The sequence below is a fragment of the Phaethon aethereus genome (assembly GCF_964289735.1).
Source record: "Phaethon aethereus genome assembly, chromosome: 16".
Lineage (NCBI taxonomy): Eukaryota > Metazoa > Chordata > Aves > Phaethontiformes > Phaethontidae > Phaethon > Phaethon aethereus.
In genome coordinates, this window is record NC_138592.1 from 966,116 (window position 1) to 987,368 (window position 21,253).

Below are 21,253 nucleotides of genomic sequence, written 5' to 3' on the forward strand. Positions count from 1 at the left end.
AATATATACAGAGGTAGAAGTCCTCCTAATTAATCTGTAGGTCGAAGCATGACAGAGACCACTGACAGACAGCCATGAGAAAAGAAGGGAGGAATTAGTCTGCAAGGTTCCTAAAAGCTTTGCACCTTCATGTTTGATGGCCAGCTGACGTAGCGTAGCTCTGGCCACCCTTTGCTGCATCCACAGGCAGGAGTGCTGCAGCTGCCCAGGGATGAATTAGATGGACCTGGGAAAAAAGCATCGTATTTCCATGGACCCAGTTAGTGTCTTGCCACAGAAGATTTGCAAAAACCTATGTGATGTTTAAGTCAGTTACAGGCAGTTTTGGGGTCAGGTCATTTCTTAATCAGTCGTGATAGATTGGTATTTCCAGAGGTGTGAAGCGTCTTCAGGTCTGCTGAGTTTCACTGGGATTTTTTGATATTCAGCATTTCTGAAAAGCAGGCCCATTACGTTTGGGTTGATGGGTTTTCTAACGTGCTGTAAAACATTTTGCAAAGGCTCTTTTTCAAGGGGCTGCGTCAGAGGTGCCTGTGAAAGCAGTGACCCCAGAAGATGCAAGCCAGCCAGGGAGATTCAGAAACAGGAATGGAAACCTCCCACCATCAGTTCACCTTCAGCCCCTGGAAATCCTTCTTCCCTGTCTGGTGTTGCTTAAGCTCACTTTCCAGGGGACACCACACATCCCACATCCCTTCAGAGTGTGCTGGAAGGCTGGATTAATTCTCCACACTCGCATCTGCCTGCACTGAGGGCAAAGAAATCTTCCTCTTAGCCAGCAGCCATCCCTGTGGGAAACGGCAACTTTCCTCTTGAACAAACCCATTGCACGAGCCTCTCAGTTCAGTGTTAGAATAGATAATTCTAGCAGCCTTCGTGTCCCATGTGGAGGGCTCGCAAGCTCCACGGTGATGATGGCAGAGCTGACAAATCTTTGAGAATTCAGAATAATCATTCAGAATTTGCTTTATGGGGACTCCTCTGGTCTGGTTAGATAAAACGATCTGCAGGAGCGGTCTGAATCTAGAGACATCTCTAGAGCTTGCTGTGATGCAGCCAGAGGAATCAACAGGAACAATTTAAATTAAAGATCTTTAAAATTAAGTTTGTGTTTTAATGAGGGTGTTAAAAATAATCTTCATCACCAGATAGAGATACTTAATAAGTTGCCTTGATGTTAACTCCTACCTGAGGGAATCCCAGCAAAATTGGCAAGACTTTGCAATGCTAAAGCAAGCTGCAAATATATTCTTACTCATCAACCTCTGCATAAATCCCATTTGCATGGAAATGCTTCTGAGGCATCGGCAAGACTCAGTTTCTTCCTCTGCTACATTCTAGTTTGGTAGACTGAAAAAATGTGTATTATGCGTAGTCTTTTCCACAAGTGACAGCAATGCCTTTTTTTTTTCCCAAAACAACATCTGTTCTGTAATTATGTCCTTGGTGGGGTCGTGTTCTTATAGGAACCTTAGCTCAGCGGGCACCAGCTCTAGGGATTTTCAGTGCCTCTAAGTACCTGGTTTAACGATTATGAGAACACATCATAGGTTTGTGCTTCCACATCCCTGTATCTAAATAAAGTTTTTCCTCTGTTCTTCAGAGAGCGAACCACCTTCCTCTTTGGTTTCTGGGATCATTGACTACAACATGCCCCTCACCTCTACTTACCTGAAGCAAATGAAGCTGCGGGTAATGAACTCCCAGGAACAGGTAAGCGGTGCTGCGGGCGCAGGGCAGCGCGAGGCGCGGAGCGGGTTCCTGCCCGCGCTGAAGGGGTGGAGGGAGTGACCGGTGCTTGGACATCGATTTTTGGCGGACGCTTTTGGAAAGGGCCGGTTTGCCCAGGCGGGTCGGGCGAGTGTTGGTGCATGGCTGGCTGCCGGCTCAGAGAAAGCGAGCAGGGCTACTTCAGAGTTGTGTCGGTGGAGAGGAGCAGAGATGGAGTTGATGCAGTTATTGCTCCTAACAGTCTTTAGACATATGTTCTTTAGACATACAGTTCTTCTAAGAAACTGTCTTAAATATGGTAGATAAGAATTTGTTTCTTTACCTCCTCCTAATTTCCTGGGAGCTTTAGCAGACGGGGTCTGAAACCCAGACCTTGCTTCAGTTGCTCCGGTGCTCTCTCGAACCGGTCAGCAACTCGAGGAAGTTCAACCACAGCCACTCCACTCTTGTGTCAAAGTGGGAGAAGGCTCAGTTGTGTGTTAAGTTGCTGGAGTCTGATGTGGGAATGGATGGAGCGGACTGCCACAGGGTTATACCCAGGCTGTGCAATTTTCTGAAGTTCTGCAGGCGCAGAATTAGGTATGGGAACCTCTGTGCACCACAGAAACAGTCTATAAAAAGAAAAATATGTTTTACTTGCTCCCCACAATCTGCACTGGAAGCCCGGGCTGGATTTTCTTTCCAGCCCACTGAAACCCGAATCTGATCTCATACATTACTGCCAGTTGCAAGAAGTGAAAGAGCTTGCATTGTGCAAAACATTGGTGGGGGAACATTGCTGATATCTTGAACTGCGAAGTTGCGCCCGTTGGGTACTTCTATCTAGTGGCACGCCAAAGGGACATTGGTTAGAGCATCCTCTGCCAGGGTGTAAAATGCCAGACGTGGGTTTGCTGTCGGGAGCTGGAGAGATACCGAGCACCTCCATCGCTTCAGCAGTGAAACCTTCTTGCTGGGGGACAAATTGGCATCTGACAGGACTTGGTGTTTTAGAGCTTTTTCCCTTTGTGCATGTCGGATGCTTGAGTGGGTTTAAGGATTTGTTTGCAATAGGTTATGTTACGGATTTTGAAACGTGAAAGGCTGCGATGTGCCAGGGTTTGTGCTCGGGCTGGGTTGGGTGATAGAACTGTGGACAGCTCTGGGGGGCGGTTGGGCTGGGCTGGGCTGGGCTGAGCTGGGCTGAGCTGGGCTGGGCTGAGCTGGGCTGAGCTGGGCTGAGCTGGGCTGGGCTGAGCTGGGCTGAGCTGAGCTGGGCTGGGCTGGGCTGGGCTGGGCTGAGCTGGGCTGAGCTGGACTGGGCTGAGCTGGGCTGAGCTGGGCTGAGCTGGGCTGGGCTGAGCTGGGCTGAGCTGAGCTGAGCTGGGCTGGGCTGAGCTGGGCTGAGCTGGGCTGGGCTGAGCTGGACTGGGCTGAGCTGGGCTGGGCTGGGCTGAGCTGGGCTGGGCTGGGCTGGGCTGGGCTGAGCTGGACTGGGCTGAGCTGGGCTGGGCTGGGCTGAGCTGAGCTGGGCTGGGCTGGGCTGGGCTGGGCTGAGCTGGGCTGAGCTGAGCTGGGCTGGGCTGGGCTGGGCTGGGCTGGGCTGAGCTGAGCTGGGCTGGGCTGAGCTGGGCTGAGCTGGGCTGGGCTGAGCTGGGCTGGGCTGAGCTGGGCTGGGCTGGGCTGAGCTGGGCTGGGCTGAGCTGGGCTGGGCTGGGCTGGGCTGGGCTGAGCTGGACTGGGCTGAGCTGGGCTGGGCTGGGCTGAGCTGAGCTGGGCTGGGCTGGGCTGGGCTGGGCTGAGCTGGGCTGAGCTGAGCTGGGCTGGGCTGGGCTGGGCTGAGCTGGGCTGGGCTGAGCTGGGCTGAGCTGGGCTGGGCTGGGCTGAGCTGGGCTGAGCTGGACATGGAGTGGATGGATGCAGCACTTCGTGGCATCTGCTGGCTGCTTCAGGTTCGCTTTTGGACAAACAGGATCGAAAGCTGCCACATTCCAACCGCTTTGGCTTGTGCGAAGTGTTTTCTGGGTCTCGGCGCAGCTCCTGGCAGCGGCGCCGGGGCCGCAGCCCGGCCGCTGCCTGTACCACTGACTCCCAGCCCCTTCCTCGCCACGGTGAAGCACTGAGCGGCCCGCGGAGGGTAACCGTGCTTTTCAGCATTTGAGGCGGTTCTTTCGAGTTAAGTTTGATGCGTCCAAAAGGATGGTCTGAGAGGTTTGCCTAGTTACCGTTTATGCATTTTCTACCAATTCGTCTTGGCTCCAAAGCTCTGGTCGAGCGAAGTGTGTTATGAGGCTTCGTTAAGCTCCTGTACCCAGTTTCTGCAAGTAGAAAACTGGACTTGCAGTTTGATCTTATTCCCGTAACAAAAACCACCCCGGAGGCTGGCAGGCTTTAGTACTGAATCCCTACGCTTAGGGATGCTTGTTTTGAGAACTTTGGTTGGTAATTTAGAGTTTTGAGAAGTTTATACCCTGAATTTTGCTTTAGCACTGGAGCTATCACTAGGTAGATAGGTACAACACGCTGCTAAGACGAATACTCTTGCAGCTCGCTAAGGTGGGAATAGAAGCATATGTCATACGGGAACAAAAAAGGGACCAGCTGAGGCAACCGGCAGTTGTTGGTTTAGATCATAAATCAAACGGCTTGATGTTATTCCCTGCCTCTAAAGTTTTTCTTTTCCTGAGCACTCATCGGTACGTTACAGTGCAGCTTTCTAAGCTTTTCAAGCTGTAGCAGCCAAGGGAAAAACGTATTTGGAAGAAGTAAAATTTGCCATTCAGTGTGTTACTGAAGCCGATTCCTGAGAGCAAAATAACAAAAGATCAGTCTTATTGCTCAGACTTCCGAGGCATTAAAGCTTTCCATGAGATCTGGAGGTAGCGACAGTCTGGAGAGGATACAGGTGGTTGGAGCTGGTGGAGAAAGTCCAGCGGGACTCGGGTGCCGTCCGCTCCCAGGTACGGGACTCTCCCCGCAGGCTCCTGAGGCAGCTGCGGCCGTACCTGGAGCTGCTAACGCTGAGGTCCGTGTGAGGGAACGTGTGTAATAATGTCAATATTTCAGCACCAAGCGTTCCCCCGCCGTTTTCGCCCTTCTTCACGCTTTGCACTGGAAACGCGGCAGTGCCGTCCTGCTTTGCCGGAGGATCCTGGCAGACGTTGTGGAGCGTGGGCTGTGGAGCACGGGCTGCTGCTCTCCCTCTCCCCAGGGAGGGAGCTGTAGGGTTGGGGAGCTGCAGCCGTTGGGGTTCCAGGTGTTTACAAACTGCAAAAGTCCTCTAAAGACGATGGAAATAATAATTCTGACTTTGCCGCAAATGCAAAACAGGAATAAAATACAACCTGCTTTTGAAGTTTGTTTGCCCTACACAAATATACGCTGCGTGGTTTTTCTATATCAACATTTTCAAAACGATATTGGTTCCTCTCCAGCTCAGGTCTGCTGCCATGCCACCTTACTGCCTTGCACTCGCTAGCATTTGATGGCGGTAATAGAAATAAATTAAGCAACGGACTTGTGTTCGACTTGGCTTTTGCCAAATGCAATTATTTGTATGCAGCAGCACCAGGAGGAACTTGCTTCACTTGGGGTAACAATGAACGAATTTATGCCAAAGTGTCCTTTTAACTTCATTATTCAGGAAAAAAAAAGCGTGCATGTAACTGTAATTTATCAGTGCTGTTAAGCACGTCAGTACTCGGGCAGCAGCGTCTCCACAAGGAAGCACAGACAGAAGAACCTTAGAGAGTATTTTATCTCTGCTTAGGGAGAAAAAACAGTCAGGAGAGGAGCTCTTTCCATGGTTGCTCACAAAATGGAGAGTTCCTGCAGAATATATTTCAATATATTCCTTGGAGTCAGTACGTTTATTCTGGCGTGTCGGAAAACAACTGTGACCCATATTGCTTAAAGGGGGTTCACTAGAACACGCAGGAGCTTCTGGGGTGTGACTCTTCCGTCATTCCCGTTTCATCCCCATTCTCACGTGTGTGAGAAAAATCAGGCCCCTTACCCTTTCCACAGAGCACCGAATTAGCCACATTTCAGGGCATCTACTGAGGCATTAAAGCATCTCTGAACTTCTGACCTTCCCAATCTAGCAGCAAAAAGGAATGAAAAGAAGATATTTTATATTTATCTATAATGATCATTTCCACCTCATTTTCAAGTGATAAATATTAGCATTTTTAAACGATTCGTTATTCAAATTTATTGCAGTCATTTTCCAGGCAATCTTTTCCGTCTGATTCAAGCTCAGCCTTGGATTTATTTTTCGTGCCACACTGTTGGGCATGATTCCCACTGGTGGCTGGTGGGATTTGAAGATTTTAAAAGAAGAAACCCATGAAACGCCAAACTCGCGCTCTGCTCTGGAGATGTTGCTGCTACCTTGGCAGAGACAGTCCAGGGCCGAGTAACCAGGTTTAAATGATAGGGCAACATTTTCAAAGGTTGCTTCGATGGCTGCTGACGGAAGGTCATGCAGCCTGGGAAAGGCAGGAGCTGCTCTTGGATGGGAAATGACACGAGCGCTTTTCTTGTTGCTACGGCTTTGCTACTCCGACCGGTAAGTGTTTGAGCGGGACGGAGCCTCGTCCCGCTCCGTCACACACCCCATGCGTCCAGTGATTTCCCTGTGAACCTGGAGTGTGTGACGGTGCGTGGATGTGAAGGGGTTTTCAAAACACGATTTCAAGCCGTGTTTTAACCCCAACAGCAGGGTCATTCTGGAAGGGGGGACGCAGGCGTTCAGGTCCCGCAGGTGTACAGGGAGTTGGCTTCCTCTAACGCTGGGGAGGACCAGGCCTCCTCTGCGGGATTTGGGAGCTCATGGAGCCTCGTGACCAGAGGCTGGTTTGCAGTGTTAAGTCTTCCTCCTTCCACTCTGCCTTCTCCCTGGTCCAGACGTTATTGCGTTCGCTGACTTCAGCATCTCAGAAGGCTCCGATATTGCCAGAACAGCTACGATGCATCTTCCCCTTCCTTCCGCTTCAGATCCCTCTCCAGGCTAACCCTGAGGTGCAGGGCTGGCACAGGGCAGGCAGCGGAGGCAGGGAGGGGAGCCAGCAGCTGCGGAAGAGGGCACGCTAGATTTTCATTTTCAGTCTTTTAAGTTCACTAGTGAGAATTACAGACACCTCGTTTCACATAGTCCAGAGACCAGAACCAAATCTGTCAGAGCTGGCAGCTGCTGTGCCAGATCACAGAATCATCAAACAGTTTGGGTGGGAAGGGACCTTTAAGGCCATCTAGTCCAACCCCTGCCATGAGCAGGGCCACCTTCAACCAGAGCAGGTTGCCCAGAGCCCCGTCCAGCCTGACCTGGGATGTTTCCAGGGATGGGGCATCCACCACCTCTCTGGGCAACCTGGGCCAGGGTTTCGCCACACTCATCGTGAAAAATTTCTTCCTTATATCTAGTCTAAATCTCCCCTCTTTTAGTTTAAAACTGTTGCCCCTTGTCCTATTGCAACAGGCCCTGCTAAAAAGTCTGTCCCCATCTTTCTTATCAGCCCTCTTTAAGCCCTGAAAGGTCTCCCTGGAGCCTTCCCTGCTCCAGGCTGAGCCCCCCCAGCTCTCCCAGCCTGTCCTCCCAGCAGAGCTGTTCCAGCCCTCGGAGCATCGCTGGGGCCTCCTCTGGCCCCGCTCCAGCAGGTCTATGTCTCTCCTGTGCCGAGGGCTCCCGAGCTGGACGCAGCACTGCGAGGGGGCAGATCTGGGACCTGGATTTCTCTGCTCGAGTGCTTAGCGAGGGGATCCCCAAGAAACGCGGTACGTGTTCATGGATGCGCAGAGAAGGCAGAAGCATGCAGTCAGTGTTTGGAAGGAAGTGGGATGATGCGTTTGCATCACATGAGGGTGATAAGGTACTTCCCAGTCCATTACAGAGGGTGTCAAGCATCTTCAGGAATAAATCTCTCTAAATCAACTTGATGAGATAACTCCCATTGAAGAGGCCTTTCCTTGGCCTGGGAAGATCTTTGTTCCCTGACGTTAATTTTTAGGACATTTTGGGGCACTGGAGAAGTTCCCTAAATGCACCCTTACACACAGAAGAAAAGGGAACATCGGCCATGCACACAGAGCGAGGCACCGTGACCGTAGCCGCTTGAAATACAGGTTTGATCTATGCGCTCAAGGCTTGCTCCTAGATCTGCATCAGCAAAGCCCTCTAGTGGAGATGCAGCTTCTGCTGCCAGAACTGGGCTTTGGCTGGTAAATTTAAATTCTGCCCTAAATGAGAGACTTTGTCCAGCCAAAAGCCGGGGAGGCAGGTCCGGCCGTCGTACCCGCGTTCTGTCCTGGCAAAGATAGTTTAGCAAAACTTTCATCCTTGGCCTTCATGGCTCATGAGATGCAGGAGGTCAGGTGATGAAACCGTTGAGCCTGGTTTCAAACTCGTGTGAATGGCTTGCTTTCAGTGAAGGTCAACTCATTTTTGTTACTGGAATTAACTCTGATGTTCCCAGCTAGTAAAGACTTAAGAGTTTTTCCTTCCCGTTGTGTATACCTCTCAGTACTTTTCCCAGCGTAGCTGCGCTACAGGAGAGCTTTGTGCTTGTCCAGCGCAACGCTCAGTGCGAGCAGTTTGGGACCCCGCCTCGGGCTGGCTGGGATAAATCCTGCCGCTGCGGCTTTCGTCTTCAAGCGAGGTGTGACGCCAAGGCCCTGACTCTTCTTTGCAGTTCTGGGGAAAATCACGTTGTTTTCTGGAAGAAAGGAGGCATTAAGTCAAGCGGCACTGCCCGCCTGGCTAGGCACAATTCGTCCTCCTCAACTGCTCGGTGTATTTGGCTGCTGCGTGCGGCTGGTCTGGCCCGTTTCCCTCTCCGGTAGCTGTGCGCCGGCAGAGAGAAGCCGGTCCCTTTCCCACTCTGTTCCCTTCCCTGCGACCTTGCGCAGCTTAACTAAGGCCGTGGAGAAGCGGCTGGGCACGTTTGGAAGCTCCTCTCGCTCTCGGCGGAGCCGTGGTTGTCAGGCCGGCGCGCGCTGCGCCGGATCGCGCGGCAGCAGGGCACGGCAGGCCAGGCGCGGGCAGGGCAGGGGCGGCCGGCAGCAGGGGTGCGGGGGGAGGACGGGGCGGCGGCGCTTGGCTGGGGAGCGTGGAGTCCCCCGGCTTGGTGACAGCGGCTCTGCGGAGCGCAGCGCTGCACGGACGCGGCCGTCGGGTCCCGTGCTGGCTGGCTGACACAAAGCCCGTGTGGGCTCCCCGCTCGCTGCGCAGCGAGGCTCTTCGGCGCTGGGGCCGGTCCCTGGGGGGTCAGAACCGATCGCCCTCCGCCGCGCACGCCCACCCCCGCTGCACGCTACCCAGCGCTGCGGTCCGAGGAGCCTGCGAAAGCCCGGCTGCCTGAGCCTGTTTCTGGGAACACTGAATGAGTGGGGCCAGAAAGCACATTATCTTTCTTTAATTCATCATTTCCTCCAAGTACCTCCCCTGTTTGGTGAGGAGAGTCCCTGTGCGGTCACCAGCACCAAAGGCAGCTGTTCCCAGTAGAACAGCTAAAGCAAAGTTTTGGTTCGGGTCCTGTAAAGTGGGGCTAGGAAACATTCCCAGGGGAAAGAGCAGAGACCTGTACGGTACGGTGATGAAAGCATTTAACGTCTATGGAATGGTCTCATGGATCCCGTTAAATTTATCCCGAACCTGTGGAAAGCCTCGTGCCGGTGAGGTTTCCTGCATCGTCTCCCAAGCGCAGGTGCTGAGGTGCTGTGTGTCGACTTTGATCAAGTCACACAAATGGCTGTTTCTTAATTGCCTTCTCCCTTTAAAAAGGGGATAATACCTTAGAGAGGCTTCTGAGGTCTCGCTCACTAATAAAGCTCTTCAAGAGCTTGGATGGCAACTACTTTGAGACTGCAAACTATTATTAATGATTTCCGTTATTATAGAAGATGAAGCTGTGTGGTTCAGCTTTTTAACCTTGAATCGTGTACTTGCTTTTGTTTCCGCTGCTGTTAAACCTGCGCAGGCAGGCCCGCACCTTGCGTGGTTGCACAGACTCCTGAGCCCCACGTCGGGGGCCTTGTGTGCGCAAAAGGAGCGTTTGCATCTCTGAGGAGTCAGCTTTGCTCACGCAGATGGGTTCTGAAAAACGCGGTATGGCTCGAGAAGGGCTCAGAATGGGTTTAGCGATGTTCTGTTTATGTTGACTCCTTTCCCACTCCTTTACTTGGCAGTGACTGGTGGTACCCCGAGAAGTACGGAGCTGTATTTCCTTTCCATCTCTTGGTCTTGGCTCCTGGGAAGAAAAACCCCTTTTATTCATGCATATCCCAGATGCTAACAACTGCTACTTTTACAGAAGGAGCGACCAAGATGAAATGGGAATGCGGCGCTCAGCCCACAACAAATCTGGTCTATAATAAAGTTTCTCAAATCTTTATTCTCCTTTTTTTCCTGACTCTGCTCGGGGTGGCAGATCAGCTAAAATACAGTGTTGATAAAAGCTGCATATCCCCCTCATGCCATGCGACTGGGGTCCTCCTTCGGCACCTCTTCTGCAGCGCCGTCCCTCTTGCCCCCCTCTCCTTACTGGCCTCACCCTCGAGAGATTCGCCTTTTAATGCTTATTACCCAGTAGGGTGTGATGGTCACGGAGGACCCAATGCAGGAGGTCCCGTTTGTTATTTAACCTACTTTTCACAGGCACAAGAGCATCAAGTGACTCGCACAAGGTCGCGCATGAGTCAGTGACTCCTCTGGCACGATGGCCAGATCCTGCTGTCCTGCAGTCCCCTGGCCTCACCACTAGATCACTGTGCCCACGCTCATCAACAACACAACTATGCAATTAAGCTCCTACAGTGCCTTAAATGTAGTTTATTCCTGGCTTTGACAGCAGCGCTGGTATTCTTGCGGAGCCTCGCCTTAGGAAATCACAACAGATGAGGTCAGGGCATCGTCAGCGATGGTGCGCAGGCAGGCTGCGCCGTGCAGGGCCGTCACAGCACGGCTCTCGGGACCTGCAGCTCGGGCTCTGGTGGCATCCGACAGGACCCCGTCCGGGCAAGCACAGCCCGACAGGGAGCCCCAGCTTTTCTGCATGGGCACATCTGTGTCCGTGTGAAGGCGTTTGCAGGGACCAGAAGTAATGAACGCGTTGCGAGGAGAGAGGGAAGGAAGCGACTTATAAATAATATATTTGATGTGTATTATATATATAATACAATAACAGTAGTACTGGTTTATTATGGTTTTTTGTTTTGTTTTTTTTTAACATGTAATCCCGTAAGGCACTTACCCCTATTCCTGACAACTTGATAAATTATTATTACCAATTCTATACCTAATTGCCAGTTATTTCCCCCTAGATAATTTGAATTCAAGAAATAAACACTAGAAAGGAGCTTGGCGTGCCGTTTCCCAAAGCTTCCCTGGCTCTTTCTGGAGGCAGCCCCTCTTCCGCCAGTGAGCCCCACTTCTGCCAGCCTCGTGACCCCGAGTGCTGGCACAAACAATCGCATTTCTGTCGGGCTCATGACCCCACTTGTAACGGCGGTGACCCCCCTTGGGGTCAGGACCCCTCCCCTGCATGGGGAAAAGCTCCTGCCCAGCAGCTACTGCTGAATTGCTGTTCCTCCCTCGCACCCTGTGTGGATGCGGCCGTTGGGCACTAAGTTTGCCGATGTGAAATTTAGGTTAATCCATTTCCAAAGTGGATTAACCTAACCCACACAAAGGCACTTAGTATAAAATAAGAGTGTCCACATGGTGAGGCAGCACAGAACAGTGGCTGTGCTTCAAACTCACACCCTGGATGGTTCCCGTCCCCCGCGAGCTCTCCGAACAGAGGGGCAAGCGCCTCGCTGCCGGGGGATGAGCTCTCCCAAATGGCTTTAAGCTGCTCTAGCTCGAAGCCGAAGGGAGCGCGAGGAGCAAACAAAGCCCAGCAATGAGAAGGGGTTAAAAGCCCGCTCCACTGAGGTCCAGGCAAGTCTCCTGTTCACCTTAAATGGTCAGGATTTTATTTTAGCTCCAGGGAGGAGCAGCAGCCATGGAGCTGGAAGTGAGCGCAGAGCAGGCCCCCGCGGCTGGGGGCTCGCAGCCCGCTGCCCTCCCGGCCGGCCGCTTCCTGCGGGAGGCCCCCGGGGCTCCGCTCTCGCCCTTCAGCCTCTGGCTCCATAGATCATCCTGGAGGAGATGGAAACGCAGCACCGAGCGCTCCCCATTTCCACCTCCGGCCTCGGGTCTTCCCCAGCCGCCCCGCCTCCCTTGCACGCTTTCCCTGGCAGTGAAGTGGTTAACGCTGGAGTAGAAAACATCGTAATTGGACATCGGCACTAACAAGCCCTAAACACGAAGGTGGTGGTTCCCATCCTCGGCTCCGCCGCCGATCCGTGACACTCGGCTTATTTTGTAAAAATTTCCTTCATAACCATTAAACAGCGAGAGGCATGAAACGGGCGGGGGAGCGGGATGCTGAGACGCTGGCGCCCGTCGCCGCCATCCCCAGCTCAGGCGGGAGGTCACCAGCCCTGCTGCCCCCGGGGCCCCCCGGCCCCCCGGCCCGGGTCGCAGCAGCCGAGCTGGCGGCGCGGAGCCCCGCGCGGCGCTGCGCCGGGCGCGGTGGGCAGCCTCGCCGCCAGGGAGCTGCCCTGAAGAGCCTCCGGTTTAACACCGGCCGAGACCCCGCGGGCAGAGCTGGGCCCTCTCGGGCTCTCGCCGGGCGGCGGGGAGAGCCCTCCGGAACAAAAGGGGTGGGCACAGGCGGCGCAGGGGCAGGGGGCTGCGGGGTGCCCGCCCCGCTCCCCGGGGCTGGCTGCCGGCGGCCCGTCACCGGCACCCCGCGGCCCGGAGCTGGACCGGGCGTCCCCGGGCGGGCTGCGGGTCACCGGGCCGGGCCGAGGGTCCTGGGTTGCTGCTGCCCCCGGGCCATGCCGAGCGGCGGGTAGCATCCCCCCGGCCGAGCCGAGCCGAGCCGAGCCCAGCCCAGCTCAGCACGGCCCAGCTGTGCCATGCCGAGCCCAGCCCAGCCCGGCCGAGCCCAGTCGAGCCGAACCGGACCGAGCCCAGCCCGGCCGCGCCGCCGGCCGTGCATTCTCGCGGCTCTCCAGCAGGCGCCGGGCCCTGGACATTGTCTCTCCCGCCGGGGGAAGGGCCCTCCCCGGCCCTCCACAATGTGCTCTTCCAGGCGCGGCTCCCCGCGCCCCCCGCCGCGCCCGGCCCGGTGCGCCCGCCCCCCGCGGCCCCGCTCCCCTTCCCCCGCCCCCTCCGCCCGCGGCCGGGCCCCGCTCGCCCCCCTCCGCCTCCCCGGCCCCCCCCCCCGGGAGCCGGGAGTGACGCGCTCCGCAGCGCCGGCCCCTCTCCCCGGGCAGCAGCTGGCTGTCAGCCTCTCCGGAGCGCCGCCAGCCCGGGCCCCCTCCCTCCGTCCCTCCGTCCCTCCGTCCCCCGTCCCCCGCCCCGCTCCCAGCCGCGCCGCCGGGCTGGCGCAGGCCGGCAGGCCCCAGGCCCCGCTCCAGGTAGGCTCCCGCCCGCGGGGCCGGGGGGGGGCGCGGGGGCCGCGGGGGGGGGGGGCGCTGGCGGGCGGGGCGGGGCGCGGGGCCCCGCGGCCCCGGGAAGTTGCGGGTCGGCTGCCGGCGGAGGGGGGGGGTGGCGCGTCCTTCCCCGCGCCCGGCGCGGCTCCCCCGCCCGCGGAAGAGCACAAAAGCGCGGAAGAAAGTGGGAGGCGGCGGCGGCGGCGGCGGCGGCGGCGGGAGCGCTCCGGAGCCGGCCGCTCCCGGGCACCGGCCCCGCGCTGCCGCCATCGCCGCGCCGGCCCCGGCCCCGGGCGGGGATTGCGCTGGAAATAGCCGCCTCCCGGGAGGTAAAGCCCTACTTACGTGTCAATCCCCGCCGCGCGCAGCCCCGGCCCCACGCACACGCGCGGGCAGGTCTCCATCGCGGGTGTGTTTGTGGGCCCGCGGGGGGCGGGACGGGGACGCTCGCCCGGCTGCCGGCGCCTCGCTGCCGCGAGGAGACACGCGTGGGAACCTCGTCCCAGCGGGGCGCAACGCCGGGTGCTGCGGGGGCTGGGGGACCCCCTCGACCGCTCGCCCCGCAGCGCTCGGCCCCCTCCTCCAAAGCCGGCCACCCGCCCCCCCGCCCCCCGGCGCCCGTGGAAGAGCGAAGTGCCCTTCCACACCGCGCGGTTCCTGGGCGTCAGGACACCACCCCCGCCTCGCGTGGAAAAGCAAACGCCTGCCCGGCTGGCAGCAAGCTCAGGTGCTGGTGAGGCGGCTGCGGGGCGCCGGGGGCGGGGGGGGTCCGCGCCGCCCGGGGCCCCCCCGGCCCGGCGGCCCCGCGTTCAGCACCGCCGCGCTGAACAGCAGGAGCGCGGGGCGGCGGCGGGACGCGGCGGCGGGGCCGGTGCCTCCCCCCGGGGGCAGCCCCCCGGCGGGCCCGCTGCCTGGGGGGGTCCCAGGAGAAGAACTCCGCGGGAAGGGGAGGAGGTGGCGATCCTCCCTTTCTCTTGCATTTGCCGCTCGCCCTTAAAATTCGCTCTCTTGCCTGTTTTTGGGAACTAACAGATACTCATTTTTGCCGGGTCCCATAGAAATCGGCAGAAATCGCAGTAAATAAGGACGTAAGTGACCTGACAAAGAGCGCTGGGGATGTTCCGTTCGGTGTGAGAATTGCACACGCGAGTAGGCAGCGCAGTCACAGCTCGCTGCCACCACGGCCAGCCTACACCCTTGTGCTTCGGGGCTTCTCAGGCTCTTTGAGGCAGTGACCACCACGGTATTTGTGGCTGCAGTATCAATCTTTGACCCGGAGTGTTTTATCTTCCATTAGTAAGCCTTTCTCTGTGCTGAACTGGTTAAGTTAGGGTCAAATCTGGTTCAATACCTTCTTGGCATGCTCAGAGGGCTGGGTTTAAACAGTTGCTGAGACGGAGATGAGGCTGCCTTCCTGCAAGCTCGTCCCCAGCACCGCGCTGCTGCCGCCGCACGGGAGGTGCTCTGCCCCGGCCGGGGCTGTGGGTCTGGGGGCTGCCTGTGCCGGGCAGGCTGCGGCTGGCACGGCGGTGCAGCCGCACCGGGGGCTTGTGGTCATGCGTTGCCTTTTGTTGACTCTAAAAACACGGCTGCTTCTGGTGGGAAGCTGAGCGTGGCTGCGCGCTGGGGAGGTTGCACGGCGCACAGCCTCGGTTCCTGCTCCACGGAAGGAAATCCCATCGGGATAGTGAGCTGTGGTGTGAAAGGACACGTTTTAAAATAAAAGGACTCAAAGAGAGAAAATAAACCGTCCTGAGACTCAGAGCCTGGAATATTAAGCGTGAGGCACAGCATGTAAATGACTGGAGAGAGACTTCCAAGGCAGTCCCCGAGAAACTGAGCCTGGCTGTAAAATAAGCAGGTTACCGATAGCCTTGCATATATTTACGAGATACGGTTATAAGAGTAGCTTCCTCCCCTGCCCTGTTCCTGCCCGTGCTGTGGGAGGTTGTTCTCCAGGAAGGCGAGCCACCAGTGAGGAAACATTGCCTAGCAGTTAAAGCCTTGCAGTCTGGAGGTCCTGGTTGCGTTCCTGGGTCTGCCAGCGGCTCGCTGTGTTCTTGGACCAGCCAGGGCGGCTGTCAGCACCCGGGGTTTCCAGCTCTGTAATAGGAAGAATACTTTTCTAACTCGCAGGGGAGTTGAGAGGCTCAGCGGACGCGTGCACGCGCGGTGCTCAAACATTGGTGAATGGGAAGTGGGACAGAAATGCAGAGTGTGAGTCCTGCACATGTGAGCGTCTGCCTTTGCTGGTTAGAAAACATTGGCTGCGAGTGTCTGCAGAGCAGCTGTGAATCTTGGACTGTAGATAAGGAGAGGAGCAAGGATGTTGTTTTCCAAACCCTGCGCGGTGCTGGGAGCCCTGCTCCGATGTTTGGGTGTGGCCTGTGAATGCACCAGCAGGATCCGACTTCCCCTTGCAGGAGAGGAGCTGCACGCACGTTGCCTGACCCTTGATCGCTCAGTCCCTTGGACGTTGGAAACAAAGCGATGGGATGTTACTGCGGGGTGAGGAGATCTCTCCAGAGAGCTGGGAAAGGCAGGAAGGAGGAGGGCGGCAGCGGCAGTGCTGGGCTTCGGGGTTCGGCTTTGGGCTGGCCAGTTGGGGCAGCCACTGTCAACTTCCATCTGTGCCACGAGTGGCGTGGATCTGGGGAAAAGGCGGCCAGTCCCGAGACAGGCGCTGGTAATGGATTGTGTTCTGTTTTCTAATGAAAGTTTCATTTGAAGTTTGTTTACAGGAAAGAAGAAATTAGCAGAGAGAATTCTCCTGGGAACCCAGAGAGGAAAAAGAATGAGCTGCCTGCCTTGCAAGCCAAAAGAGGGTGGAAGGGTGGATTAGATTTACCGTATTGCTCCGAGTCGTTGCTGTTGCTGCTGTTGAGAAACGCTTCCTTGTTTGGCTGGACGGTGGAGCCCGCTTCGAGGCTCAGCCTTCAGCCAGGTTATTGGCACCCAGGGGAAATTCAGAGCTGACCACCAGCCAGAAATTTTGATCCCGTGCTGGTGTCCCGCGCCTTGACGCCGGGACATGTGCTGTGCTGCTGTCCCGCCGCTCCAGCAGACTGAAATGGGGCTGCTCCTGGGCCCTGGCTGGGCAGCCGGTGCTCCGGGCATTGCTGCCGGGGCCTCCTGTCCCTGGGATTGTCCCTGGCGTGAGGGGGGCAGCACGGGGAGGCCACAGCGCTCGGCCTTTGGTCTCCGAGGGGTGTCCTGAGGAGGGAGCGTGCTGGTGGGCCCTGGTGTCCCAGGGAGCACGAGGGATGCAGCCGGGGGGCAGCGGAGGATGCCAGAGCTGCGGTGACGGGGATGGCCAGAGCCGTGCTTGAGGTCGGGGCCTTTCTCTTGCTTTAGGGCGGAGGTGCAAAGGTGTGAGGAGCTCCCGGGGCACCGCAGCGTGGGCAGGGCTGCGGCGACTGCCCCAAGCCGCAGGCAGCAGAGACGCTCTCTGCCGTTCCCACCGCCGGCGCTGGCTGCTCCCCGCGGCCGTGAAGGATTCGCCCTGACGCCGCCAGCACGGTCGGCTTTGCATTCCCTCGGGGTGGGCTGTGCTGCGGGAGCCGTGTGCTGACAGGAAGATTGTCCCGTTGGCATTTTGGCCAAGGGTATTAGTGCTGGAAAGCAAAAAGCCCTGGCTGGAAAGCAGGGGTGACTCTAGGGCCGCGGGGACAGGGCCGCCGGGCAGGGTCCCGCAGCAGCAGCCTGCACTTTCTACTGGTGGCTGGATCCTGGACTTGTGAGCGTGCGCCGGCCTTGTTTGGCTTGGGTCATTCAGAGCTTAGCAGTTTCTGGTTTGATATCCAGAGTATTTCTAATAATAGGCGAATGTTGTTGCACCTCGAGAGACTTGTACACATTTATAAAGCACCTTACATAGCGTGTGCACGCGGGGCATCCTTCCTGTCACCGCTTTCCCACCCCGCGTGGAGCGCGATGCTCCGGGCTGTGGTTTGGGTGCCGAGGCTGGGCGTTCTCTGCAGCTGAGCCCCTCAGACACTGCGCCTGAGCCGGACGCTTTCCGAAAACATGGCGGGTCGCTCCCAGGGCTCCTCACCGGACAGGTGAGAGTCTGTGGGCAGCAAGGACCTTGGCATTTGTGTTTGTCTCTTAAGCTCTGACGGTAATCTTGAGTAAGCCTGGTGAAGAAGGCCAGATATTAGGGTGGCTGCCGCCCTGCAAATGCTTACAATAAAGAGACTATTTATAGTTTGCAACAGGGAGACCTTTGCAGTTCTGTTTCTGTACGAACAAGATGGAGTTTCTGGAGAGGCAGGATCGCTTCGTGGCTGGCGTGGCAGCGGCGCTGTGCTGAGCCGGGGGACGCCGTGCCTACCCCTGCCTCCTGCTCCGCGCGACCTGGGCACGGGGGCACCTGGCCGGCAGCGCAGGCGGCTCTGCGGGTCGGGCTGTCCCTGTCCCAGCAGCGGGTGGGCGTGGGACTGCTGAGCCCCGTCCGTCCGTCCGTTGGTGCGTGTGGGGCTTCACAAGCCGTAAATTCCAGGAAACTCCCTGGGAGGCACATCGAGGGAGCGGGCTGGGGGCGGGCGCGAGCCCCGAGCCAGCAGATGTGTCTGCAGGGATGAGGAAGGGAGGAAAAGCACAAACCTGTCTTTAAAGACATTTGTTTGTTCACAATAAAAACTGTCAGCCAGCGGCGGCCAGACAGGGCAGTTTTTATGAGGCGCAGGCGTAGGTTGGAGGGGTGCTTGCCAATTGCTTCTTACAAGGCAAGGCAGAGGGGATTGTATTTTATCTCAGGACCAGGGGGAGTAAAAAAAAAAAAAAGAGCAGAGAGTTTACAAGCCTTTGAAATGTTTCAATCAAAGGAAGGCGCAGTTGAAAGTGGTTCTGGGAACATTTTCGGTGTTCCCCTGCACCCCAGGGCTCTGGATGCAGTCTCTGCCCATTGCTTTGGGAGGGGAGCGGGGAGAGGAAGGCAGATAAATGGATCGCCAGCGGGACCGTGTTAATAGCGGGACACGTATCTGCTTCCTCCCGAGCTGCATGTTCGGAGAGTTCAGCCCGGGGAGGTCCCACAGCCCCTCCTCTCATTCAGGATCTCAGTGCTGCCTTTATGATGATGGTTTTGAAATCCTGTGGCTGACCTTTCCGGCGCTGGATGCGATCCAAGGGCTGTGTCTTGAAGTACTGTAAAGGTTAGCGAGAAGGGAGAGAGAGGGAGAGAGAAAATGTCCTTTCAGCTGCAGGAGTGGGAGAGAGGAATGTCATCTATGCCGTTGGGGAGCGGGCGCTGGCTGGGCTCCCCGGCCTGAGCCGGGGCGTCCCTGCCTGGCTGGGGACTTCACTCCCCCAGCCCCTTCCTCAGGTGCACGTTGTCATTTTCGATGACGGTAGCGAGGCGGTGTCCCTTCGGAGAGGGCTGGAGGAGCAGTCCCTCGGGGCTGTGCCCCAGGAGCCTCCTCCGCAGCATCAGGCAGCGCGGGTCTGCGGCGATCGCTGCCGCTCTCCAGACCTGCCCCACCGGCCACTCCCCGCCGGTGCCAGTCCTCGGCGTGTCCTGTTGCAGCAGATGATTTGATCTCAAAAAAGTCCGAGATGTTTTACGGAGCCATTCCCCTGGAGTTGCACCCCGTCCTCAGCTCCCACGCTGCCTCGCCAGAAACACTCTGGGGTGGATGGAGATTAAAGGGTAAACTCCAGGGCTCAGCCATCCGCTCCTACAGGATGCGAGCGCTTTCTAATTGTCCTCAATTAGAGACAGTGCCATTGCTCAGGCACGTCTTCAGGCAGGAAGCAGAGCCGGGCTGGGGCAGCCACCTAGCCCGGCCGGAGGGAAGGGCTGCTCGCCGTGGCCTTGGGGAGCGCCGAGGGGCCAGCAAGAATTCTTGGGGGCAGGAGCTGCCGGCAGAATTGTTTTTAGGGAGGAGTGCAGTGAGGAGATGTTAAAGCCAGAGAAAGGAGGAAAGAAAACAACTCAAGAAGTTAACCCTTTCCTGCTTCCCTGCAGGATGAGACATCGGTGAGCAGCGAGGACTTTGATATGAACGACTCCACATGGATCTCAGCTGACCAGCACCTGAACTCCAGCCTGAGCCCCAGCCAGGACGAGAGCATGCGCAGCCCGCAGAACCTGCACGGCCAGGAGGACGGTGAGTGCCCCAGCGGGTGGGAAGCGCTCTGCGCCTCTGCCACAGGATGTTTTTGTGACTTATTAAACATTAACCAGTCCCTTCTGATCAGGTGTCCCACCTGTAGGATGGATTTCATATCAGCACAGGCTTCGAAGCAGTGCCGACTTCCAGTCCTTCCCGTTTAGCCTCTGGGTTCCTGCTCAGCCAGGGCCCTCTCCAGCTCGGAGCTGACGGTCCCTGCGTGGGGATCTGGCTCCCGGCTCCTCCAGAAAGGGGTCACCAGATCCTCTTCTAAGTCATCAGGTTGTAGTTCACCGGGTGTGATGAGGAGAGCCTGTTAGTCCTGAACCGTGGGCTGTGTGCTGCCCCGCCGCAGGAAGGATGCCAAGGCGCCGCAATACAGGTCGCAGCTTTCCACGCGCGGAAAGCTGCACCTTAGGCAGCGTGTTTGATCCCCTAGGTAAGAACTGCGTATCTGCGATGAGAGCGTGGGCTGGATGTCCCCTCACTCAGGGCAGGCGGTTGGAAGGGGCTGAAGGTGGCACACGTGGGCTGGGTGGGAGGAAGCGTTCGATGAAGAGAGACGGTGTGTTACTTCTGTGAAATGTGCTAGTTTAAAATAAAAGAGCAAGTAAATAAATGGTAGAAGTATGAGTTCAGGTCAGGGTTCATCTCTGTGATGCTTGGAAGGATTCGGTGGTTGGACTGTTACCAGCTTTTGCTCAAGAGGTTGAATCTCTCATTGTCCTCAGTCTGGCCACTGCTGGGAGAGCGGGAAGGGAGCGGAGGAGTCGAGGGACAACCCGGGCTGGGTCGGTGCTGCTTTAAGAAAGGGGACTGGAAAACCACCCCAGGGCAAAGAAAGGGCCTTTGTGCTGGCAGGTCTCCCTGGGGTGGCTTTTAGCTACTTGTGTGGCCAGCGGGGATGCTGCTCTCGTCAGCCCAGCGCACTGTGGCACTTCAGTTTCTATTGCAAGTCTGCAGTTTTGAGAAATTGCTGTTTTTAACTAAGCAGCACCAGCCCTGGAGTCAGGCAGACTTGGTGAGGATGTGAAACCTGCCTGTGCTGCACCACGTTCCCCGTCCGGCGGGACGGGCAGCGGCACTTCTGCTTGTACAGGGCCCGGCAGGGGCTGTGCCCGTGGCCGGAGGAAGGGTGTTGCGGTGGTAACACAGCTGCTCACAGCAGGAGGGTTCGACTCTTCGGGAGCGGGCCGCAACCTCCGCCCCGAGCGAGCGCTGCCTCTCATACCTGTGGCCTGGCCGGGTCTCTCCGTACTCCCTGAACATTGCCATTCTCCCGTCAGGAGATTTTGGGCTTGTGGCTTATCCCGCACCACTGAATTCCCAAGTCTCATGCGCAGTCTAGAATGACACGGTTTTGATCCCTTTGCTCAAGACTATTATTCAACAGAACAATAATTTAATAAGGGACTCACGTATTTCGGCAAATCAAGATGTTCTCACGAAAGCTAAAGCCTCTCTCTCTGCCCTCTTAGGAAATGCTTCCAATTTTTCATGCCCTGTGGTTTTTCTTCAGAAGCAGGTGTCCTCTTTGGGGCCCTTCTTGGCTCCTTTAATTTCTTTTGTAAGGTTCAGTGGTGAGCAATAAAGCACAAATAGTCCCTTCCTTTTTGTGTGGAATGCAAGTGTCCCAGGCTGTCCCTAGGATCGGCAGAAGGCTAAACCAGGTGGACTTTGGCAAATCAGAAGTGATGGAGTCAAAGAGTCACCAAGCCAAGCCCAGGGTTACCAAACAAGATCCTTCAAGTAGAAGCCAGGGACTGGGATTTCCATCAGTCTGTCGTACTTCAGGGGGTATCTTGTGGGACTGAAAAGAGGAGTCTGGTTTTGTCACTGTGGTGGATGTCCCTGCCCTGTATTGGAGCTCTAAAATAGGAGCCAGTGCGCTGGGGTGAAAGGCCTTGTGACAGTCCCTCTGCCAAACCGGCGCTCCCACCCAGGACTGA

General features: G+C 56.8%; 2 protein-coding genes across 2 annotated transcripts in view; one reads left to right on the top strand and one right to left on the bottom strand.

The window, feature by feature from the left end:
• The window catches only part of MAPRE1 (microtubule associated protein RP/EB family member 1), a gene marked incomplete at its 3' end in the record, with an annotated part of 218,294 nt that overhangs the window by 90,185 nt on the left and 106,856 nt on the right, over nt 1-21,253 (bottom strand). The window lies entirely within an intron of this gene.
• Nucleotides 1-21,253, top strand: part of NOL4L (nucleolar protein 4 like) — a gene marked incomplete at its 5' end in the record, with an annotated part of 61,514 nt that overhangs the window by 24,654 nt on the left and 15,607 nt on the right. Inside the window, 2 exons of the mRNA XM_082007102.1 lie at nt 1,604-1,713; nt 19,160-19,301. Of these exons, the coding sequence (XP_081863228.1) occupies nt 1,604-1,713; nt 19,160-19,301 (252 nt within the window). The remainder of the gene's footprint in view (nt 1-1,603; nt 1,714-19,159; nt 19,302-21,253) is intronic.